Below are 24,389 nucleotides of genomic sequence, written 5' to 3' on the forward strand. Positions count from 1 at the left end.
CACAGTATAGTGGGGTTGTACTAACACAGTATAGTGGGGTTGTACTAACACAGTATAGTTGGGTTGTACTAACACAGTATAGTGGGGTTGTAACACAGTGGGTGGGGTTGTACTAACACAGTATAGTGGGGTTGTACTAACACAGTATAGTGGGGTTATACTAACACAGTATAGTGGGGTTGTACTAACACAGTATAGTGGGGTTGTACTAACACAGTATAGTGGGGTTGTACTAACACAGTATAGTGGGGTTGTACTAACACAGTATAGTGGGGTTGTACTAACACAGTATAGTGGGGTTGTACTAACACAGTATAGTGGGGTTGTACTAACACAGTATAGTGGGGTTGTACTAACACAGTATAGTGGGGTTGTACTAACACAGTATAGTGGGGTTGTACTAACACAGTATAGTGAGGTTGTACTAACACAGTATAGTGGGGTTGTACTAACACAGTATAGTGGGGTTGTACTAACACAGTATAGTGGGGTTATACTAACACAGTATAGTGGGGTTGTACTAACACAGTAGTAGTGGGGTTGTACTAACACAGTATAGTGGGGTTGTACTAACACAGTATAGTGGGGTTGTACTAACACAGTATAGTGGGTTGTACTAGTATAACACAGTATAGTGGGGTTGTACTAACACAGTATAGTGGGGTTGTACTAACACAGTATAGTGGGGTTGTACTAACACAGTATAGTGGGGTTGTACTAACACAGTATAGTGGTTGTACTAACACAGTATAGTGGGGTTGTACTAACACAGTATAGTGGGGTTGTACTAACACAGTATAGTGGGGTTGTACTAACACAGTATAGTGGGGTTGTACTAACACAGTATAGTGGGGTTGTACTAACACAGTATAGTGGGGTTGTACTAACACAGTATAGTGGGGTTGTACTAACACAGTATAGTGGGGTTGTACTAACACAGTATAGTGGGGTTGTACTAACACAGTATAGTGGGGTTGTACTAACACAGTATAGTGGGGTTGTACTAACACAGTATAGTGGGGTTGTACTAACACAGTATAGTGGGGTTGTACTAACACAGTATAGTGGGGTACTAACACAGTGTAGTGGGGTTGTACTAACACAGTATAGTGGGGTTATATAGTGAGGTTGTACTAACACAGTATAGTGGGTTGTACTAACACAGTATAGTGGGGTTGTACTAACACAGTATAGTGAGGTTGTACTAACACAGTATAGTGGGGTTGTACTAACACAGTATAGTGGGGTTGTACTAACACAGTATAGTGGGGTTGTATAGTGGGGTTGTACTAACACAGTATAGTGGGGTTGTACTAACACAGTATAGTGAGGTTGTACTAACACAGTATAGTGAGGTTGTACTAACACAGTATAGTGGGGTTGTACTAACACAGTATAGTGGGGTTATATAGTGGGGTTGTACTAACACAGTATAGTGGGGTTGTACTAACACAGTATAGTGGGGTTGTACTAACACAGTATAGTGGGGTTGTACTAACACAGTACAGTACTAACACAGTATAGTGGGGTTGTACTAACACAGTATAGTGAGGTTGTACTAACACAGTATAGTGAGGTTGTACTAACATAGTATAGTGAGGTTGTACTAACACAGTATAGTGGGGTTGTACTAACACAGTATAGTGGGGTTGTACTAACACAGTATAGTGGGGTTGTACTAACACAGTGTAGTGGGGTTGTACTAACACAGTATGGTGGGGTTATATAGTGGGGTTGTACTAACACAGTATAGTGGGGTTGTACTAACACAGTATAGTGGGGTTGTACTAACACAGTATAGTGGGGTTGTACTAACACAGTGTAGTGGGGTTGTACTAACACAGTATAGTGGGGTTGTACTAACACAGTATAGTGGGGTTGTACTAACACAGTATAGTGGGGTTGTACTAACACAGTATAGTGGGGTTGTACTAACACAGTGTGGTGGGGTTGTACCAACACCGTATAGTGGGGTTGTACTAACACAGTATAGTGGGGTTGTACTAACACAGTATAGTGGGGTTGTACTAACACAGTATAGTGGGGTTGTACTAACACAGTATAGTGGGGTTGTACTAACACAGTATAGTGGGGTTGTACTAACACAGTATAGTGGGGTTAACACAGTATAGTGGGGTTGTACTAACACAGTATAGTATAGTGGGGTTGTATTAACACAGTATAGTGGGGTTATACTAACACAGTATAGTGGGGTTATACTAACACAGTATAGTGGGGTTATATTAACACAGTATAGTGGGGTTGTGCTAACACAGTATAGTGGGGTTGTACTAACACAGTATAGTATAGTGGGGTTGTACTAACACCGTATAGTGGGGTTGTACTAACACAGTATAGTGAGGTTGTACTAACACAGTATAGTGGGGTTATACTAACACAGTATAGTGGGGTTGTACTAACACAGTATAGTGGGGTTGTACTAACACAGTATAGTGAGGTTGTACTAACACAGTATAGTGGGGTTGTACTAACACAGTATAGTGGGGTTGTACTAACACAGTATAGTGAGGTTGTACTAACACAGTATAGTGAGGTTGTACTAACACAGTATAGTGGGTTATATTAACACAGTATAGTGGGGTTGTACTAACACAGTAGTATAGTGGGGTTGTACTAACACAGTATAGTGGGGTTATACTAACACAGTATAGTGGGGTTGTACTAACACAGTATAGTGGGGTTGTACTAACACAGTATAGTGGGGTTGTACTAACACAGTATAGCGGGGTTGTGCTAACACAGTATAGTGAGGTTGTACTAACACAGTATAGTGAGGTTGTACTACCACAGTATAGTGAGGTTGTACTAACACAGTATAGTGAGGTTGTACTAACACAGTATAGTGAGGTTGTACTAACACAGTATAGTATAGTGGGGTTATATTAACACAGTATAGTGGGGTTGTACTAACACAGTATAGTGGGGTTGTACTAACACAGTATAGTGGGGTTGTACTAACACAGTATAGTGGGGTTGTACTAACACAGTATAGTGGGGTTGTACTAACACAGTATAGTGGGGTTGTACTAACACAGTATAGTGGGGTTGTACTAACACAGTATAGTGAGGTTATACTAACACAGTATAGTGGGGTTATACTAACACAGTATAGTGGGGTTGTACTAACTAACACAGTATAGTGGGGTTGTACTAACACAGTATAGTGGGGTTGTACTAACACAGTATAGTGAGGTTGTACTAACACAGTATAGTGGGGTTATACTAACACAGTATAGTGGGGTTGTACTAACACAGTATAGTGGGGTTGTACTAACACAGTATAGTGAGGTTGTACTAACACAGTATAGTGGGGTTGTACTAACACAGTATAGTGGGTTGTACTAACACAGTATAGTGAGGTTGTACTAACACAGTATAGTGGGGTTGTACTAACACAGTATAGTGGGGTTATATTAACACAGTATAGTGGGGTTGTACTAACACAGTATAGTATAGTGGGGTTGTACTAACACAGTATAGTGGGGTTATACTAACACAGTATAGTGGGGTTATACTAACACAGTATAGTGGGGTTGTACTAACACAGTATAGTGGGGTTGTACTAACACAGTATAGTGGGGTTGTACTAACACAGTATAGTGGGGTTGTACTAACACAGTATAGTGGGGTTGTACTAACACAGTATAGTGGGGTTGTACTAACACAGTATAGTGGGTTGTATAGTGGGGTTATATTAACACAGTATAGTGGGGTTGTACTAACACAGTATAGTGGGGTTGTACTAACACAGTATAGTGAGGTTGTACTAACACAGTATAGTGGGGTTGTACTAACACAGTATAGTGAGGTTGTACTAACACAGTATAGTGGGGTTATACTAACACAGTATAGTGGGGTTGTACTAACACAGTATAGTGGGGTTGTACTAACACAGTATAGTGGGGTTGTACTAACACAGTATAGTGGGGTTGTACTAACACAGTATAGTGGGGTTATACTAACACAGTATAGTGGGGTTGTACTAACACAGTATAGTGGGGTTATATAGTGGGGTTGTACTAACACAGTATAGTGGGGTTGTACTAACACAGTATAGTGGGGTTGTACTAACACAGTATGGTGGGGTTATACTAACACAGTATAGTGGGGTTGTACTAACACAGTATAGTGAGGTTGTACTAACACAGTATAGTGGGGTTGTACTAACACAGTATAGTGGGGTTGTACTAACACAGTATAGTGGGGTTGTATAGTGGGGTTGTACTAACACAGTATAGTGGGGTTGTACTAACACAGTATAGTGGGGTTGTACTAACACAGTATAGTGGGTTGTACTAACACAGTATAGTGGGGTTGTACTAACACAGTATAGTGGGGTTGTACTAACACAGTATAGTGGGGTTGTACTAACACAGTATAGTGGGGTTGTACTAACACAGTATAGTGGGGTTGTACTAACACAGTATAGTTATACTAACACAGTATAGTGGGGTTGTACTAACACAGTATAGTGGGGTTGTACTAACACAGTATAGTGGGGTTGTACTAACACAGTATAGTGGGGTTGTACTAACACAGTATAGTGAGGTTGTACTAACACAGTATAGTGAGGTTGTACTAACACAGTATAGTGAGGTTGTACTAACACAGTATAGTGAGGTTGTACTAACACAGTATAGTGGGGTTATATTAACACAGTATAGTGGGGTTGTACTAACAGTATAGTGAGTAGTAGGGGTTGTACTAACACAGTATGGGGTTGTACTAACACAGTATAGTGAGGTTGTACTAACACAGTATAGTGGGGTTATACTAACACAGTATAGTGGGGTTGTACTAACACAGTATAGTGAGGTTGTACTAACACAGTATAGTGAGGTTGTACTAACACAGTATAGTGAGGTTGTACTAACACAGTGTAGTGGGGTTATACTAACACAGTATAGTGGGGTTGTACTAACACAGTATAGTGGGGTTATATAGTGGGGTTGTACTAACACAGTATAGTGGGGTTGTACTAACACAGTATAGTGGGGTTGTACTAACACAGTATGGTGGGGTTATACTAACACAGTAGTGGGGTTGTATAGTATAGTGAGGTTGTACTAACACAGTATAGTGGGGTTGTACTAACACAGTATAGTGGGGTTGTACTAACACAGTATAGTGGGGTTGTACTAACACAGTATAGTGGGGTTGTACTAACACAGTATAGTGGGGTTGTACTAACACAGTATAGTGGGGTTGTACTAACACAGTATAGTGGGGTTGTACTAACACAGTATAGTGGGGTTGTACTAACACAGTATAGTGGGGTTGTACTAACACAGTATAGTGGGGTTGTACTAACACAGTATAGTGGGGTTGTACTAACACAGTATAGTGGGGTTGTACTAACACAGTATAGTGGGGTTATATAGTGGGGTTGTACTAACACAGTATAGTGGGGTTGTACTAACACAGTATAGTGCGGTTGTACTAACACAGTATAGTGGGGTTGTACTAACACAGTATAGTGGGGTTGTACTAACACAGTATAGTGGGTTGTACTAACACAGTATAGTGGGGTTGTACTAACACAGTATAGTGGGGTTGTACTAACACAGTATAGTGGGGTTGTACTAACACAGTATAGTGGGGTTGTACTAACACAGTATAGTGGGGTTATATTAACACAGTATAGTGGGGTTGTACTAACACAGTGGGTTGTATTAACACAGTATAGTGGGGTTATACTAACACAGTATAGTGGGGTTATACTAACACAGTATAGTGGGGTTGTACTAACACAGTATAGTGGGGTTGTACTAACACAGTATAGTGGGGTTGTACTAACAGTAGTATAGTGGGGTTATACTAACACAGTATAGTGGGGTTGTACTAACACAGTATAGTGGGGTTGTACTAACACAGTATAGTGAGGTTGTACTAACACAGTATAGTGGGGTTGTACTAACACAGTATAGTGGGGTTGTACTAACACAGTATAGTGGGGTTGTACTAACACAGTATAGTGGGGTTGTACTAACACAGTATAGTGGGGTTGTACTAACACAGTATAGTATAGTGGGGTTGTACTAACACAGTATAGTGGGGTTATACTAACACAGTATAGTGGGGTTATACTAACACAGTATAGTATAGTGGGGTTGTACTAACACAGTATAGTGGGGTTGTACTAACACAGTATAGTGGGGTTGTACTAACACAGTATAGTGAGGTTGTACTAACACAGTATAGTGAGGTTGTACTAACACAGTATAGTGAGGTTGTACTAACACAGTATAGTGAGGTTGTACTAACACAGTATAGTGGGTTGTACTAACACACAGTATAGTGGGGTTATATTAACACAGTATAGTGGGGTTGTACTAACACAGTATAGTGGGTTGTACTAACACAGTATAGTGGGGTTGTACTAACACAGTATAGTGAGGTTGTACTAACACAGTATAGTGGGTTGTACTAACACAGTGGGGTTGTACTAACACAGTATAGTGGGGTTGTGCTAACACAGTATAGTGAGGTTGTACTAACACAGTATAGTGAGGTTGTACTAACACAGTATAGTGGGGTTGTACTAACACAGTATAGTGGGGTTGTACTAACACAGTATAGTGGGGTTGTACTAACACAGTATAGTGGGGTTAGTGGGGTTGTACTAACACAGTATAGTGGGGTTGTACTAACACAGTATAGTGTTATAAACAGTATAGTGGGGTTGTACTAACACAGTATAGTGGGGTACTAACACAGTGTAGTGGGGTTGTACTAACACAGTATAGTGGGGTTGTACTAACACAGTATAGTGGGGTTGTACTAACACAGTATAGTGAGGTTGTACTAACACAGTGTAGTGGGGTTGTACTAACACAGTATAGTGGGTTATACTAACACAGTATAGTGGGGTTGTACTAACACAGTATAGTGGGGTTGTACTAACACAGTATAGTGGGGTTATACTAACACAGTATAGTGGGGTTATACTAACACAGTATAGTGGGGTTATATTAACACAGTATAGTGGGGTTGTACTAACACAGTATAGTGGGGTTGTACTAACACAGTATAGTGGGGTTGTACTAACACAGTATAGTGGGGTTGTACTAACACAGTATAGTGGGGTTGTACTAACACAGTATAGTGAGGTTGTACTAACACAGTATAGTGGGGTTGTACTAACACAGTATAGTGGGTTGTACTAACAGTAGTATATAGTATAGGGGTTGTACTAACACAGTATAGTGAGGTTGTACTAACACAGTATAGTGGGTTGTACTAACACAGTATAGTGGGTTGTACTAACACAGTATAGTGGGGTTGTACTAACACAGTATAGTGGGTTGTACTAACACAGTATAGTGGGGTTGTACTAACACAGTATAGTGGGGTTGTACTAACACAGTATAGTGAGGTTGTACTAACACAGTATAGTGGGGTTGTACTAACACAGTATAGTGGGGTTGTACTAACACAGTATAGTGAGGTTGTACTAACACAGTATAGTGAGGTTGTACTAACACAGTATAGTGGGGTTATACTAACACAGTATAGTGGGGTTGTACTAACACAGTATAATGGGGTTGTACTAACACAGTATAGTGAGGTTGTACTAACACAGTATAGTGGGGTTGTACTAACACAGTATAGTGAGGTTGTACTAGTGGGGTTATACTAACACAGTATAGTGGGGTTGTGCTAACACAGTATAGTGAGGTTGTACTAACACAGTATAGTGAGGTTGTACTAACACAGTATAGTGAGGTTGTACTAACACAGTGTAGTGGGGTTATACTAACACAGTATAGTGGGGTTGTACTAACACAGTATAGTGGGGTTATATAGTGGGGTTGTACTAACACAGTATAGTGGGGTTGTACTAACACAGTATAGTGGGGTTGTACTAACACAGTATAGTGGGGTTATACTAACACAGTATAGTGGGGTTGTGCTAACACAGTATAGTGGGTTGTACTAACACAGTATAGTGGGGTTGTACTAACACAGTATAGTGGGGTTGTACTAACACAGTATAGTGGGGTTGTACTAACACAGTATAGTGGGGTTGTTAACACAGTATAGTGGGGTTGTACTAACACAGTATAGTGGGGTTGTACTAACACAGTATAGTGGGGTTGTACTAACACAGTATAGTGGGGTTGTACTAACACAGTATAGTGGGGTTGTACTAACACAGTATAGTGGGGTTGTACTAACACAGTATAGTGGGGTTGTACTAACACAGTATAGTATAGTGGGGTTGTACTAACACCGTATAGTGGGGTTGTACTAACACAGTATAGTGGGGTTGTACTAACACAGTATAGTGGGGGTTAACACAGTATAGTGGGGTTGTACTAACACAGTATAGTGGGGTTGTACTAACACTAACAGTATAGTGGGTTGTACTAACACAGTATAGTGGGGTTGTACTAACACAGTATAGTGGGGTTGTACTAACACAGTATAGTGGGGTTGTACTAACACAGTATAGTGGGGTTGTACTAACACAGTATAGTGGGGTTGTACTAACACAGTATAGTGGGGTTGTACTAACACAGTATAGTGGGGTTGTACTAACACAGTATAGTGGGGTTGTACTAACACAGTATAGTGGGGTTGTACTAACACAGTATAGTGGGGTTGTACTAACACAGTATAGTGGGGTTGTACTAACACAGTATAGTATAGGGGTTGTACTAACACAGTATAGTGGGGTTATACTAACACAGTATAGTGGGGTTTATACTAGTACAGTATGAGTGGGGTTGTACTAACACAGTATAGTGGGGTTGTACTAACACAGTATAGTGGGGTTGTACTAACACAGTATAGTGGGGTTGTACTAACACAGTATAGTGGGGTTGTACTAACACAGTATAGTGAGGTTGTACTAACACAGTATAGTGGTTGTACTAACACAGTATAGTGGGGTTGTACTAACACAGTATAGTGGGGTTGTACTAACACAGTATAGTGGGGTTGTACTAACACAGTATAGTGGGGTTGTACTAACACAGTATAGTGGGGTTGTACTAACACAGTATAGTGGGGTTGTACTAACACAGTATAGTGGGGTTATACTAACACAGTATAGTGGGGTTGTACTAACACAGTATAGTGGGGTTGTACTAACACAGTATAGTGGGGTTGTACTAACACAGTATAGTGGGGTTGTACTAACACAGTATAGTGGGGTTATACTAACACAGTATAGTGGGGTTGTACTAACACAGTATAGTGGGGTTATATAGTGGGGTTGTACTAACACAGTATAGTGGGGTTGTACTAACACAGTATAGTGGGGTTGTACTAACACAGTATAGTGGGGTTGTACTAACACAGTATAGTGGGGTTGTACTAACACAGTATAGTGAGGTTGTAACACAGTATAGTGGGGTTGTACTAACACAGTATAGTGGGGTTGTACTAACACAGTATAGTGGGGTTGTACTAACACAGTATAGTGGGGTTGTACTAACACAGTATAGTGGGGTTGTACAGTATAGTGGGGTTGTACTAACACAGTATAGTGGGGTTGTACTAACACAGTATAGTGGGGTTGTACTAACACAGTATAGTGGGGTTGTACTAACACAGTATAGTGGGGTTGTACTAACACAGTATAGTGGGGTTGTACTAACACAGTATAGTGGGGTTGTACTAACACAGTATAGTGGGGGGTTGTACTAACACAGTATAGTGGGGTTGTACTAACACAGTATAGTGGGGTTGTACTAACACAGTATAGTGGGGTTGTACTAACACAGTATAGTGGGGTTGTACTAACACAGTATAGTGGGGTTGTACTAACACAGTATAGTGGGGTTGTACTAACACAGTATAGTGGGGTTGTACTAACACAGTATAGTGGGGTTGTACTAACAAAGTATAGTGGGGTTGTACTAACACAGTATAGTGGGGTTATACTAACACAGTATAGTGGGGTTGTACTAACACAGTATAGTGGGGTTGTACTAACACAGTATAGTGGGGTTGTACTAACACAGTATAGTGGGGTACTAACACAGTATAGTGGGGTTATATTAACACAGTATAGTGGGGTTGTACTAACACAGTATAGTGGGGTTGTACTACAGTATAGTAACACAGTATAGTGGGGTTGTACTAACACAGTATAGTGGGGTTGTACTAACACAGTATAGTGAGGTTGTACTAACACAGTATAGTGGGGTTGTACTAACACAGTATAGTGGGGTTGTACTAACACAGTATAGTGGGGTTGTACTAACACAGTATAGTGGGGTTGTACTAACACAGTGTAGTGGGGTTGTACTAACACAGTATAGTGGGGTTGTTAACACAGTATAGTGGGGTTGTACTAACACAGTATAGTGGGGTTGTACTAACACAGTATAGTGGGGTTGTACTAACACAGTATAGTGGGGTTGTACTAACACAGTATAGTATAGTGGGGTTGTACTAACACAGTATAGTGGGGTTGTACTAACACAGTATAGTGGGGTTGTACTAACACAGTATAGTGAGGTTGTACTAACACAGTATAGTGAGGTTGTACTAACACAGTATAGTGGGTTGTACTAACACAGTATAGTGGGTTGTACTAACACAGTATAGTGGGGTTGTACTAACACAGTATAGTGGGGTTATACTAACACAGTATAGTGGGGTTGTACTAACACAGTATGGTGGGGTTGTACTAACACAGTATAGTGAGGTTGTACTAACACAGTATAGTGGGGTTGTACTAACACAGTATAGTGAGGTTGTACTAACACAGTATAGTGGGGTTATACTAACACAGTATAGTGGGGTTGTGCTAACACAGTATAGGGGTTGTACTAACACAGTATAGTGGGGTTGTACTAACACAGTATAGTGGGGTTGTACTAACACAGTATAGTGGGGTTGTACTAACACAGTATAGTGGGGTTGTACTAACACAGTATAGTGGGGTTATATAGTGGGGTTGTACTAACACAGTATAGTGGGGTTGTACTAACACAGTATATAGTGGGGTTGTACTAACACAGTATAGTGGGGTTGTACTAACACAGTATAGTGGGGTTGTACTAACACAGTATAGTGAGGTTGTACTAGTATAGTGGGGTTGTACTAAACAGTATAGTGGGGTTGTACTAACACAGTATAGTGAGGTTGTACTAACACAGTATAGTGGGGTTGTACTAACACAGTATAGTGGGGTTGTACTAACACAGTATAGTGGGTTGTACTAACACAGTATAGTGGGGTTATACTAACACAGTATAGTGGGGTTGTACTAACACAGTATAGTGGGGTTGTACTAACACAGTATAGTATAGTGGGGTTGTACTAACACAGTATAGTGGGGTTGTACTAACACAGTATAGTGGGGTTGTACTAACACAGTATAGTGGGGTTGTACTAACACAGTATAGTGGGGTTGTACTAACACAGTATAGTGGGGTTGTACTAACACAGTATATAGTGGGGTTGTACTAACACAGTATAGTGGGGTTGTACTAACACAGTATAGTGGGGTTGTACTAACACAGTATAGTGAGGTTGTATATAGTGGGGTTGTACTAACACAGTATAGTGGGGTTGTACTAACACAGTATAGTGGGGTTGTACTAACACAGTATAGTGGGGTTGTACTAACACAGTATAGTGGGGTTGTACTAACACAGTATAGTATAGTAATAGGGGTTGTACTAACACAGTGTATAGTGGGGTTGTACTAACACAGTATAGTGGGGTTATACTAACACAGTATAGTGGGGTTATACTAACACAGTATAGTGGGGTTGTACTAACACAGTATAGTGGGGTTGTACTAACACAGTATAGTGGGGTTGTACTAACACAGTATAGTGGGGTTGTACTAACACAGTATAGTGAGGTTGTACTAACACAGTATAGTGGGGTTGTACTAACACAGTATAGTGGGGTTGTACTAACACAGTATAGTGGGGTTGTACTAACACAGTATAGTGGGGTTGTACTAACACAGTATAGTGGGGTTGTACTAACACAGTATAGTGGGGTTGTACTAACACAGTATAGTGGGGTTGTACTAACACAGTATAGGGGTTGTACTAACACAGTATAGTGGGGTTGTACTAACACAGTATAGTGGGGTTGTACTAACACAGTATAGTGGGGTTGTACTAACACAGTATAGTGGGGTTGTACTAACACAGTATAGTGAGGTTGTACTAACACAGTATAGTGGGGTTGTACTAACACAGTATAGTGGGGTTGTACTAACACAGTATAGTGGGGTTGTACTAACACAGTATAGTGGGGTTGTACTAACACAGTATAGTGGGGTTGTACTAACACAGTATAGTGGGGTTGTACTAACACAGTATAGTGGGGTTGTACTAACACAGTATAGTTGGGTTGTACTAACACAGTATAGTGGGGTACTAACACAGTATAGTGGGGTTGTACTAACACAGTGTAGTGGGGTTGTACTAACACAGTATAGTGGGGTTGTACTAACACAGTATAGTGGGGTTGTACTAACACAGTATAGGGTACTAACACAGTAGTGGGGTTGTACTAACACAGTATAGTGGGGTTGTACTAACACAGTATAGTGGGGTTGTACTAACACAGTATAGTGGGGTTGTACTAACACAGTATAGTGGGGTTGTACTAACACAGTATAGTGGGGTTGTACTAACACAGTATAGTGGGTTGTACTAACACAGTATAGTGGGGTTGTACTAACACAGTATAGTGGGGTTGTACTAACACAGTATAGTGGGGTTGTACTAACACAGTATAGTGGGGTTGTACTAACACAGTATAGTGGGGTTGTACTAACACAGTATAGTGGGGTTGTACTAACACAGTATAGTGGGGTTGTACTAACACAGTATAGTGGGGTTGTACTAACACAGTATAGTGGGGTTGTACTAACACAGTATAGTGGGGTTGTACTAACACAGTATAGTGGGTTGTACTAACACAGTATAGTGGGGTTGTACTAACACAGTATAGTGGGGTTGTACTAACACAGTATAGTGGGGTTATACTAACACAGTATAGTGGGGTTGTACTAACACAGTATAGTGGGGTTGTACTAACACAGTAGTGGGTTGTACTAACACAGGGGTTGTACTAACACAGTATAGTGGGTTGTACTAACACAGTATAGTGGGGTTGTACTAACACAGTATAGTGGGGTTGTACTAACACAGTATAGTGAGGTTGTACTAACACAGTATAGTGGGGTTGTACTAGTATAGTGGGGTTGTACTAACACAGTATAGTGAGGTTGTACTAACACAGTATAGTGGGGTTGTACTAACACAGTATAGTGGGGTTGTACTAACACAGTATGGTGGGGTTATATAGTGGGGTTGTACTAACAGTATAGTGGGGTTGTACTAACACAGTATAGTGGGGTTATATAGTGGGGTTGTACTAACAGTATAGTGGGGTTGTACTAACACAGTATAGTGGGGTTATACTAGCACAGTATAGTGGGGTTGTACTAACACAGTATAGTGGGGTTGTACTAACACAGTGTAGTTGGGTTGTACTAAGTGTGTATATACAATTCTTCATCAATTTAATTAAATCTGACAATATACATGGTCATAAGTACAGTACAGTTTATCTAATGCAACTCCAATATAGTGGGGTTGTACTAACAGTATAGTGGGGTTGTACTAACACAGTATAGTGGGGTTGTACTAACAAAGTATAGTGAGGTTGTACTAACACAGTATAGTGGGGTTATATTAACACAGTATAGTGGGGTTGTACTAACACAGTATAGTGAGGTTGTACTAACACAATATAGTGGGGTTGTACTAACACAGTATAGTGAGGTTGTACTAACACAGTGTAGTGGGGTTATACTAACACAGTATAGTGGGGTTATATAGTGGGGTTGTACTAACACAGTATAGTGGGGTTGTACTAACACAGTATAGTGGGGTTGTACTAACAAAGTATAGTGGGGTTGTACTAACACAGTATGGTGGGGTTGTACTAACACAGTATAGTGGGGTTATATTAACACAATATAGTGGGGTTGTACTAACACAGTATAGTGAGGTTGTACTAACACAGTATACTGGGGTTGTACTAACACAGTATAGTGAGGTTGTACTAACACAGTGTAGTGGGGTTATACTAACACAGTATAGTGGGGTTGTACTAACACAGTATAGTGAGGTTGTACTAACACAGTGTAGTGGGGTTATACTAACACAGTATATTGGGGTTGTACTAACACAGTATAGTGGGGTTATACTAACACAGTATCGTGGGGTTATACTAACACAGTATAGTGAGGTTGTACTAACACAGTGTAGTGGGGTTGTACTAACACAGTATAGTGGGGTTATATAGTGGGGTTGTACTAACACAGTATAGTGGGGTTGTACTAACACAGTAGTGGGGTTGTACTAACACAGTATAGTGGGGTTATATAGTGGGGTTGTACTAACACAGTATAGTGGGGTTGTACTAACACAGTATAGTGGGGTTATATAGTGGGGTTGTACTAACACAGTATAGTGGGGTTGTACTAACACAGTATAGTGGGGTTGTACTAACACAGTATAGTGGGGTTGTACTAACACAGTATAGTGGGGTTGTACTAACACAGTATAGTGGGGTTGTACTAACACAGTATAGTGGGGTTGTACTAACACAGTATAGTGGGGTTGTACTAACACAGTATAGTGGGGTTGTACTAACACAGTATAGTGGGGTTGTACTAACACAGTATAGTGGGGTTGTACTAACACAGTATAGTGGGGTTGTACTAACACAGTATAGTGGGGTTGTACTAACACAGTATGGTGGGGTTATATTTTGGGGTTGTACTAACACAGTATAGTGGGGTTGTACTAACACAGTATAGTGGGGTTGTACTAACACAGTATGGTGGGGTTATATAGTGGGGTTGTACTAACACAGTATAGTGGGGTTGTACTAACACAGTGTAGTGGGGTTGTACTAACACAGTATAGTGGGGTTGTACTAACACAGTATAGTGGGGTTGTACTAACACAGTGTAGTGGGGTTGTACTAACACAGTATAGTGGGGTTGTACTAACACAGTGTAGTGGGGTTGTACTTACACAGTATAGTGGGGTTGTACTAACACAGTATGGTGGGGTTGTACTAACAAAGTATAGTGAGGTTGTACTAACACAGTATAGTGAGGTTGTACTAACACAGTATAGTGGGGTTGTACTAACACAGTATAGTGGGGTTGTACTAACACAGTATGGTGGGGTTATATAGTGGGGTTGTACTAACAGTATAGTGGGGTTGTACTAACACAGTATAGTGGGGTTATACTAGCACAGTATAGTGGGGTTGTACTAACACAGTATAGTGGGGTTGTACTAACACAGTGTAGTTGGGTTGTACTAAGTGTGTATATACAATTCTTCATCAATTTAATTAAATCTGACAATATACATGGTCATAAGTACAGTACAGTTTATCTAATGCAACTCCAAACCATCCTGAGTCAGTGTAGATTATTTAGAGCATCTCATGGAATGGATGGATGTTTGATGCTTAGCTTATGCAGTGGAAAAGATGACATTACATACATAAATTAGCTAATGTAAAGTGGGAGTTGTGGGAGCCATTTCTCAGACAGGAAGACACAATGTGACAGGAGAAGACAAAGAGACATTGAATATGCAATAGCTGACTGAACAAACATGGTCCTATAACTGGGTTATAATACAGTTTCAATAAGGCTTGTTGTGTTACTCCAACATGACCACTGCCTGATGTCTTGGGACACTTGAATCATAGTATAACGCAGCCACATGTATGGATAATTGTGATGCATACACAGAGTGTTCACGAGTGTAGGAGGAACACCAAAGGGAGGAAGGTGATGATAGTGCAGGATTAAAGGATAATAATTAGACTATGAAATGGAGTCTCTTACTCTGTGGGGCATCTGTAAACAGCAGCTATGTTTAACTGGGGCCTCTTTCTGTGGCATCGGTTTCTACAGGAAGAGGTGTGAAGAGAATAGAGATAGAATTCTATTAGCCTGCTGTACAAAAAGGAGCAACATTCTAGCCTGGTCGCAGATCTTTTTGTGCTGTTTTGCTAATAGTTGTTGTCATATCATGACGTTTGGCATAACAATGACTATATCAGTTAGCTAAGGCACAAACGGATATGGCTCCACACTAGCGAAATGCGTTATAACCCTAATAAAACGTGATCCCCTCGCGGGAATGGGTGGCGAACAGTGAGCCATATTCAGAGGGAGGGATTTCAGTTATTAATAAGCAACTTTGGTGCCTTTTAGATCGGGAAGTATCCAATCAGCCCTGTTCATCTTCATACACAAGAGGTGTTATTGGATAATACAGGCACATGACACAACAAGGCAGCGGGGTCTGGGGGGGGGCATTAGTAATTACTCATCTGTAAGGTAAGTTTTGTAGCACAGAAGCCCATGAACAGCTGAGAAAACAAGTGACAAACAGAAAGAAGCAGATGAGGAAACCCAACTATGTCATTGGAGTCTGCCCTTATGTCAGTTACTCCTTGCAATGATTTTTACAGCATTACATAAGATGTATATTTTCATATGTTTCAAGTGTTCCATTTCAGGCATCAGCAAACAATCACCATGGAAATAAACATATCCAATTTGGTAGAATGAGTGGAATAAGCCGATATCATGATATGACCATGTCTTGTTTTAACTCGGTTACATTGACTAATCAAATGCAAATGCCCCTGGATTTCAACCGTTCTTTTATAGCTCAATGGTTTCAACACACTTCCAATTATGGAACATGAAATTGACATGCTCTCAAGTGTACCATCTACTATCTCTTTACTCCCTAACCCCACACCCTATTCCCCGTAACCCTTTTCTTTATTTCTATGGCATAAGTGCTTATCCATCTCAGATGTCACAAAGTGCTTATCCATCTCAGATGTCACAAAGTGCTTATCCAGCTCAGATGTCACAAAGTGCTTATCCAGCTCAGATGTCACAAAGTGCTTATCCAGCTCAGATGTCACAAAGTGCTTATCCAGCTCAGATGTCACAAAGTGCTTGTCCATCTCAGATGTCACAAAGTGCTTGTCCATCTCAGATGTCACAAAGTGCTTATCCAGCTCAGATGTCACAAAGTGCTTATCCAGCTCAGATGTCACAAAGTGCTTATCCAGCTCAGATGTCACAAAGTGCTTATCCAGCTCAGATGTCACAAAGTGCTTATCCAGCTCAGATGTCACAAAGTGCTTATCCAGCTCAGATGTCACAAAGTGCTTATCCAGCTCAGATGTCACAAAGTGCTTATCCAGCTCAGATGTCACAAAGTGCTTATCCAGCTCAGATGTCACAAAGTGCTTGTCCATCTCAGATGTCACAAAGTGCTTATCCAGCTCAGATGTCACAAAGTGCTTATCCAGCTCAGATGTCACAAAGTGCTTATCCAGCTCAGATGTCACAAAGTGCTTATCCAGCTCAGATGTCACAAAGTGCTTATCCAGCTCAGATGTCACAAAGTGCTTATCCAGAAAATGTAAATGCAGCTTAGATCATTTGTTGATACAGTGCTTGTCTGACAGTAACTGTTATAGGCCAGGTTGTGTTGGTACATACCATATGTGGGAGCTGGATATTAGCTAAGCTGTTGATGAGAGAGTGGCTGAGGTTGGCTAGCTCGTGCAGTAAGGAGTCATTCTGCTGCTCAATCACTTTGTTCTCGTCCTCTATGGACTTCAGGTTAGTCTCCATAGTGGTGATCTGGGAAAGGGGAAAAAGACATTGAATTTAGATGAAGCACTGTGATATTCAGTTTGACAAGAGGGTTTTGACTGACAGCCATTTACTTATCGCCGTTACTTGGGGGGTTGAAACATCAGCGTCTAAGCTTTAATCCAGCAACCTGTTTCAAACTCAGCATTACTTACTACCCTATAATAAATAATGAATAATAATGGATGAATCTTACTTGTGTCCTAAGTTTAATCATGTCTGATTCCACTTGATTGTTTGATTCGTTTAGATCTTTGATTTCTTCATCCAGCTGTTTGATTTCCTCATCTTTTTCTATTCCTAGAAGAAAGGAAACATGAAATAGAATTTAAGAATGTAAGATTTGATTAAGCTTGAATATTTGTTGAGTAAACCAGCTAGTGGCCTAGTCAAGGGTTCCTACTGGTATTAGAGCGTTAGCTTACCTTTGCTTGTCCGTTGCTTGATTGTCAACATTTCAACTCCTGTCATTCTGGCTTTCTTCATGGCTGAGGTGGCACGGGGACAGCCGGAGAGACTGGTGAATAAAATCACATGACATGACTCCAACCCTGGTCTCAAGCACATTTACATTCTTGATCTGGTACTTGATTACATTTATACACAGTTGCTTGTGTACATCACAGCTGTGCAGAGCGCCACCCACCTCCGATGTGTCAGGAAGCTCCCACTGACATGTCCCGATCCATCGCAGCCCGGGGTTGGGCACGACATGCCATCTGTCTTCCCGGACTTCCAGGCAAACTGGGAGCCGTTAACGTAGCCATCCTTCTGCCGTTTGGCCGCCAGGGGGCAGCCTGACGCACTGCGGTGGGACGCATACTTCCCCGTCACATGACCCTGTCCGTCGCAGCCTGGGACAGGACACCTGGGGAAAGGAGGGGTCACAACTTCGCTCACCTCACCTGCAGCACACCTGCCCCTGCTAACTGGGATTCACAGTGAAATTACTAGAAAAATATTAGCTACTCTAATAAAAACCATCCCCCAGGTCATAACATTTACCCGTGGTTTTACATTGATATGTCCTTCAGAATGACATTTGGGCTGATTTAGAATGAGCGTGTCTGGGGACCGCTCCACCCCGGCAGTGGGGAGATCAGTGTTAATTATGATTGCAATGTTAATGATGATGATACTGTAGATCCAGTGAACGTCGCAGGGATAGAGGTGGCAGCAACAGCAACAGTTTTACAGAGATTGGGAGGTGATTGCTGAAAGGACACAGAGTGAACTGTAGATGATTCACGGGATGGTAATATTCACTTAATTTTTTGGCAATACTTTACCAAATGCCAGAAGTATCTGAAATGTAATCTTACTGTACTGTACTCACTACGTGTACCACCCTGGCTGTAGGGAAATATGAGGTGAAATACAGGACTATGGCTTCGAGAATAAAACAAATTAACAAGAAACGATACACTATCCATCCATTCCAAAGCCACACCTGATTGGCTCCTGGTCGTCCTTGTCCTCCTTGCTGTGCAGTATCTTGATCCCGCTCTTCTTGGCCCGTGGACAGCCTGACAGACTAGAGGGGAAAGGTCTTGTGCAGTTCACTACCATCTTAAGAGTATGATTACAATGTCAGTGCATGTGGAGTTCATCACTTCTCAGAATCTGGAAAGTCAGTTTCAGATGATTTCAAGACAAACCATGTAGCCCTTTCTGTGTCACGAGGGCGATGCGTGCAATTTGGAGCTATTCTACTGTATTTTAGTCAATGCCATTCCGACAGTGCTCATCCTAATATTTATATGTTTATTATTTACATTCTTTTACTTTTAGATGTGTATGTATTGTTGTGAATTGTTAGATATTACTGCACTGTAGGAGCTAGAAACACAGGCATTTTGCTACACCCACAATAACATTGCTAAATATGTGTATGTGACCAATCAAATTTGATTTGAAGGGGGAGTTCTTATAAACCGCCAGCAACAAAAAGCATTTAGATGTTGCTTTATGAGTGAATTTCACTCCTCTTGGATTGTAATGGTATTTTAAGGCTTGTATGAATGCCCTGCTTAATATAATGTTATATAAAGTCAACTGCATTATACTTAACACTTCAACCAGTAAAATGGCTCTATGGCTAGCTTTTGCTACAGCCTATATCGATGAGCATTAGCATTATAGCTAACAACTACTGCATCCAAAATAGTTATTTTGCAAAGATCACAACCAAATGCAATCTAAGTGACTGTGTAAGCAAGAATCAAAAAGCATCCCCGGAGTCGCCTCTTCAATGTTGACATTGAGACTGGTGTTCTCAAACTAGATGTACTTGTCCTCTTACTCAGTTGTGCACTGGGGCCTCCCACTCCTCTTTCTATTCTGGTTATAGGCAGTTTGTGCTGTTCTGTGAAGGGAGTAGTACACAGCAGTGTACGAGATCTTCAGTTTCTTGGAAATTTCTTGCCTGGAATAGCCTTAATTTCTCAGAACAATAATAGACTGACGAGTTTCATAAGAAAGATTTTTGATTCTGGCCATTTTTAGCCTGTAATCAAACCCATAAATGCTGATGCTCCAGATACTCAACTAGTCTAAAGAATGCAAAAGTTTTTTTAATGATCAATTAGCCTTTTAAATTATAAACTTGGATTAGCTGGCACAATGTGCCATTGGAACACAGGAGTGATGGTTGCTGATAATGGGCCTCGGTACGCCTATGTAGATATTCAATAAAAAAAAACTGCCATTTCCAGCTCTGTTTCTGATCAATTTGATGTTATTTTAATGGACAAAAAATGTGCTTTTCTTTCAAAAACAAGGACATTTCTAAGTGACCCCAAACTTTTGAACGGTAGTATATATGTATATACTAGCCTCGCCCTGCATTTCAATCTGAGGTGTTGGGGGCTGCTGAATATACTGCATGTCTTTTTTTGTCATTATGATGGGGTGCAAGCTACCTCCTGTGCGAGGCGTAGTTCCCAGTGATGTGTCCAGACCCGTCACATCCTGGAGTGGGACACCTGGGACAGAGAGGGGACAAGGAGCGTGACTACAGGGGACAGGGTAATACCAAAGCTGACAGCATTGACACTATCAGGCTATTGGTCTATCAGGGTATTTGTCTGCTGTGAAACTCGAGACTAAAATATGAAACTCACAAAGGTCTACTGTATATCAGAGATATTTTAGGAATGAGGTTCTGCTTACTTGAGGTCTTGCGCATTGGTCATCATCATACTGCAGATGCTTTTGTCAGCTAGCTGGTAGCTGGAGAGACTAGAGAACACACAAACACACAAGGATGACAGTAGATAACACAATGATAACATTAGATTCAGGGGCGCAACTTTCACTGGGGACGGAGGGACATGTCCCCCTCACATTCTGAAATTGCATTTTTGTTTCCCCCCCAGTTTTATCAATGAAATGTGATACAAAACGAGGCTACGGTGTGCTTTAGGACCATGTGGTCGAGTAAACTATTTGGAGTGTTTATCCGACTGGATAAAGAATATAATAATAATAATTATATCCCCCCCACTTCTAAAATCAAAGTTGCACCCCCGATTTAAATTACACAGAATGATAACATTAGATTACACACAATGATGACATTAGATTACACACAATGATGACATTAGATTACACACAATGATGACATTAGATTACACACAATGATGACATTAGATTACACACAATGATGACATTAGATTACACACAATGATGACATTAGATTACACACAATGATGACATTAGATTACACACAATGATGACATTAGATTACACACAATGATGACATTAGATTACACACAATGATGACATTAGATTACACACAATGATGACATTAGATTACACACAATGATGACATTAGATTACACACAATGATGACATTAGATGAGGAAGATGATCACTAGGTAAAGGTATAAAGGCTGTAAAGTAGTAACAAGGTGGTGAGAAAATAAACTTGTTTTGGCCTTACGTGATGAGCTCCTCCTTGCCCTCCTTGCAGGGGGCGTACTTGTGTTTTGGGCTGGGCATGGTCACGTCCCCTCCGTAGTGATGCTCGTCTAGAAGGTCCTGGAACGGGTCCAGGTCCTCCTCCTGGTGGAGGGATGAAAGAAAAGAAGACTACATCATGTCACAATGGAGACCATAGATTCATATTGCACGTCCTAGATGATTCGTTTCATTGCATGATTATAATTCATATGCACATCTCACATCCCTATTTTTTCAAATTACTCAGCGAATCCTATGTATAAAGCAATTCTCCCAAAGAAACCCTCTCCACTTAATCTGTGTACTCATGCTCCACTTGTATAAACTGCCTTCATTTTGCCGGACCCCGGGAAGAGTAGCTGCTAATCGGGATCCATAATAAATACAAATACAAAATACTGGAATTGTTTAATTTTTATTTAATTTTTTAAATTTTATTTTACCTTTATTGAACTAAGCTAGTTGAGAACAAGTTCTCATTTGCAACTGCGACCTGGCCAAGATAAAGCATAGCAGTGTGAACAGACAACACAGAGTTACATATGGAGTAAACAATTAACAAGTCAATAACACAGTAGGAAAAAAAGGGAGTCTATATACATTGTGTGCAAAAGGCATGAGGAGGTAGGTGAATAATTACAATTTTGCAGATTAACACTGGAGTGATAAATGATCAGATGGTCATGTACAGGTAGAGATATTGGTGTGCAAAAGAGCAGAAAAGTAAATAAATAAAAACAGTATGGGGATGAGGTAGGTAAAAATGGGTGGGCTATTTACCGATAGACTATGTACAGCTGCAGCGATCGGTTAGCTGCTCAGATAGCAGATGTTTGAAGTTGGTGAGGGAGATAAAAGTCTCCAACTTCAGCGATTTTTGCAATTCGTTCCAGTCACAGGCAGCAGAGAACTGGAACGAAAGGTGGCCAAATGAGGTGTTGGCTTTAGGGATGATCAGTGAGATACACCTGCTGGAGCGCGTGCTACAGGTGGGTGTTGCCATCGTGACCAGTGAACTGAGATAAGGCGGAGCTTTACCTAGCATGGACTTGTAGATGACCTGGAGTCAGTGGGTCTGGCGACGAATATGTAGCGAGGGCCAGCCGACTAGAGCATACAGGTCGCAGTGGTGGGTGGTATAAGGTGCTTTAGTAACAAAACGGATCCATGCTCGATTAGCAAGCCCAATAACTCTTACGATTAAACCCCTCAACTTCAAGCTTTTAAATCAGACACTGCAAATGGATAAATGTACTGCTTGGTTTGCTTTGTGTAATATAAGAGATTCAGAGTACAAGGTATAAAGATGATCTACCAGCCATTAATCATATAATGCTGCAGGAGCTGCTGAGGGGAGGACGGCTCATATTAATGGCTGGAACGGGGTGAATGGAATGGCATCAAACACATGGAAACCATGTTTTCTGATGTATTTGATACCATTCCTTTAATTCAGCTCCAGTCATTACCACAAGCCCATCCTCCCCAATTAAGGTGCCACCAACCTCCTGTGATGTCCACAATAGGGCGCTTCACTGATTAATTGGAATCTCAATTGTATTTCCTTGATTCCTCATCTCCTCTTTCCTTCCCTGCCTCTCAGAGGGAAGGAACCTCATCTTCTGCTCTGTGTCTTGAGAAGCATGGTGTGAGGTATGAAGGAAAAACAATTGAGATTCATCCATTAAGTGAATGCAGTACCAGCAGCATCCACTAGATGTCTCTGAAAGACTATCAGTGGATACTGGATACCCCCATCCTCCCTTTCCCCTGGGTGAGCCAAATCAAATCACCATTACCTGCATAGCCGTGGGAAGTAGTTTGGGGGTGGGGGTGCTGCGATGTTTTTGCCGCTCATAGGGTCAGTGCACTAGTTCCGTGAAATATTTAAACTAAATTAAACGTATTTGAATGTTTTACCAGTATTTGTATCTTGAGTCTGATAAGTATCTGTACAAAACAGTTCATTTAATAAAACTTGTGGAATATAAAAATACTTGCTTGATATATGTTTTCCAGTTTCTTGAAATACTTTGCAAATGCAACTCATTCCTATGTGAAAACTGGAATGGTCTATTCATTCATTTTCCATTCCAGTAGACACTCTCATCCAGAGGATCTTACAGTAGTGAGTGCATATATTATCATACTGGTCCCCCGTGGGATTCAAACCAACAACCATAGCATTGGACGCACCATACTCCACCAACTGATCCACATCATCACAAACCACTTGATGTCTGAATGTACTTCATTCTGCATTGTTTTTCTTCATGTTGATAGAACGTCTACAAACCTAGATGACCAGCCTATGTACAATACAATAATGTACATTAAGTGGTTTGTAAGGATGGTAAATGAATACTGCACAAAAAGTGGTTGTTTTCATGTTACTTGATCAAGAAAAATATTTAACTTGATATGGATATTTTGTGTCTTTGCTCATAACTTTCCACCTTTTGATGTAAACGTTTGAGGGCAGTGTTTTGTTCTTTCTAGATTCCATTAGAACGACATCACAGAGAAAGGGACAAGGCAACAACGCTTACAATTCCAACACTTGAATCCTGCAGGATTATGTTCCTAATTATACAACTGGCTTTTTTTGACAAAGCATATGTGCTGATATTTTTTGTTGTTGCCCGAGCTACAGATGTCTATATCATTCCACTAGTACTAGAAAAGACCCAGTACA

The 24,389-nt window shown here is 40.8% G+C and overlaps 1 protein-coding gene across 1 annotated transcript in view; it reads right to left on the reverse strand.

Moving 5' to 3' along the window:
- LOC115122210 (myelin transcription factor 1-like protein) overlaps positions 1–24,389 on the reverse strand; it is a 118,984-nt gene that overhangs the window by 54,507 nt on the left and 40,088 nt on the right. The window contains exons 11-19 of the mRNA XM_065026958.1: positions 21,675–21,823; positions 20,903–20,971; positions 20,653–20,715; positions 19,182–19,280; positions 18,378–18,599; positions 18,157–18,248; positions 17,928–18,031; positions 17,576–17,719; positions 15,890–15,952 (exon numbers count right to left, since the gene is read on the reverse strand). Coding sequence (XP_064883030.1) covers positions 15,890–15,952; positions 17,576–17,719; positions 17,928–18,031; positions 18,157–18,248; positions 18,378–18,599; positions 19,182–19,280; positions 20,653–20,715; positions 20,903–20,971; positions 21,675–21,823 — 1,005 coding nt within the window. The remainder of the gene's footprint in view (positions 1–15,889; positions 15,953–17,575; positions 17,720–17,927; positions 18,032–18,156; positions 18,249–18,377; positions 18,600–19,181; positions 19,281–20,652; positions 20,716–20,902; positions 20,972–21,674; positions 21,824–24,389) is intronic.

This window comes from Oncorhynchus nerka, linkage group LG13 (assembly GCF_034236695.1).
Source record: "Oncorhynchus nerka isolate Pitt River linkage group LG13, Oner_Uvic_2.0, whole genome shotgun sequence".
Taxonomy (NCBI): Eukaryota; Metazoa; Chordata; class Actinopteri; order Salmoniformes; family Salmonidae; genus Oncorhynchus; species Oncorhynchus nerka.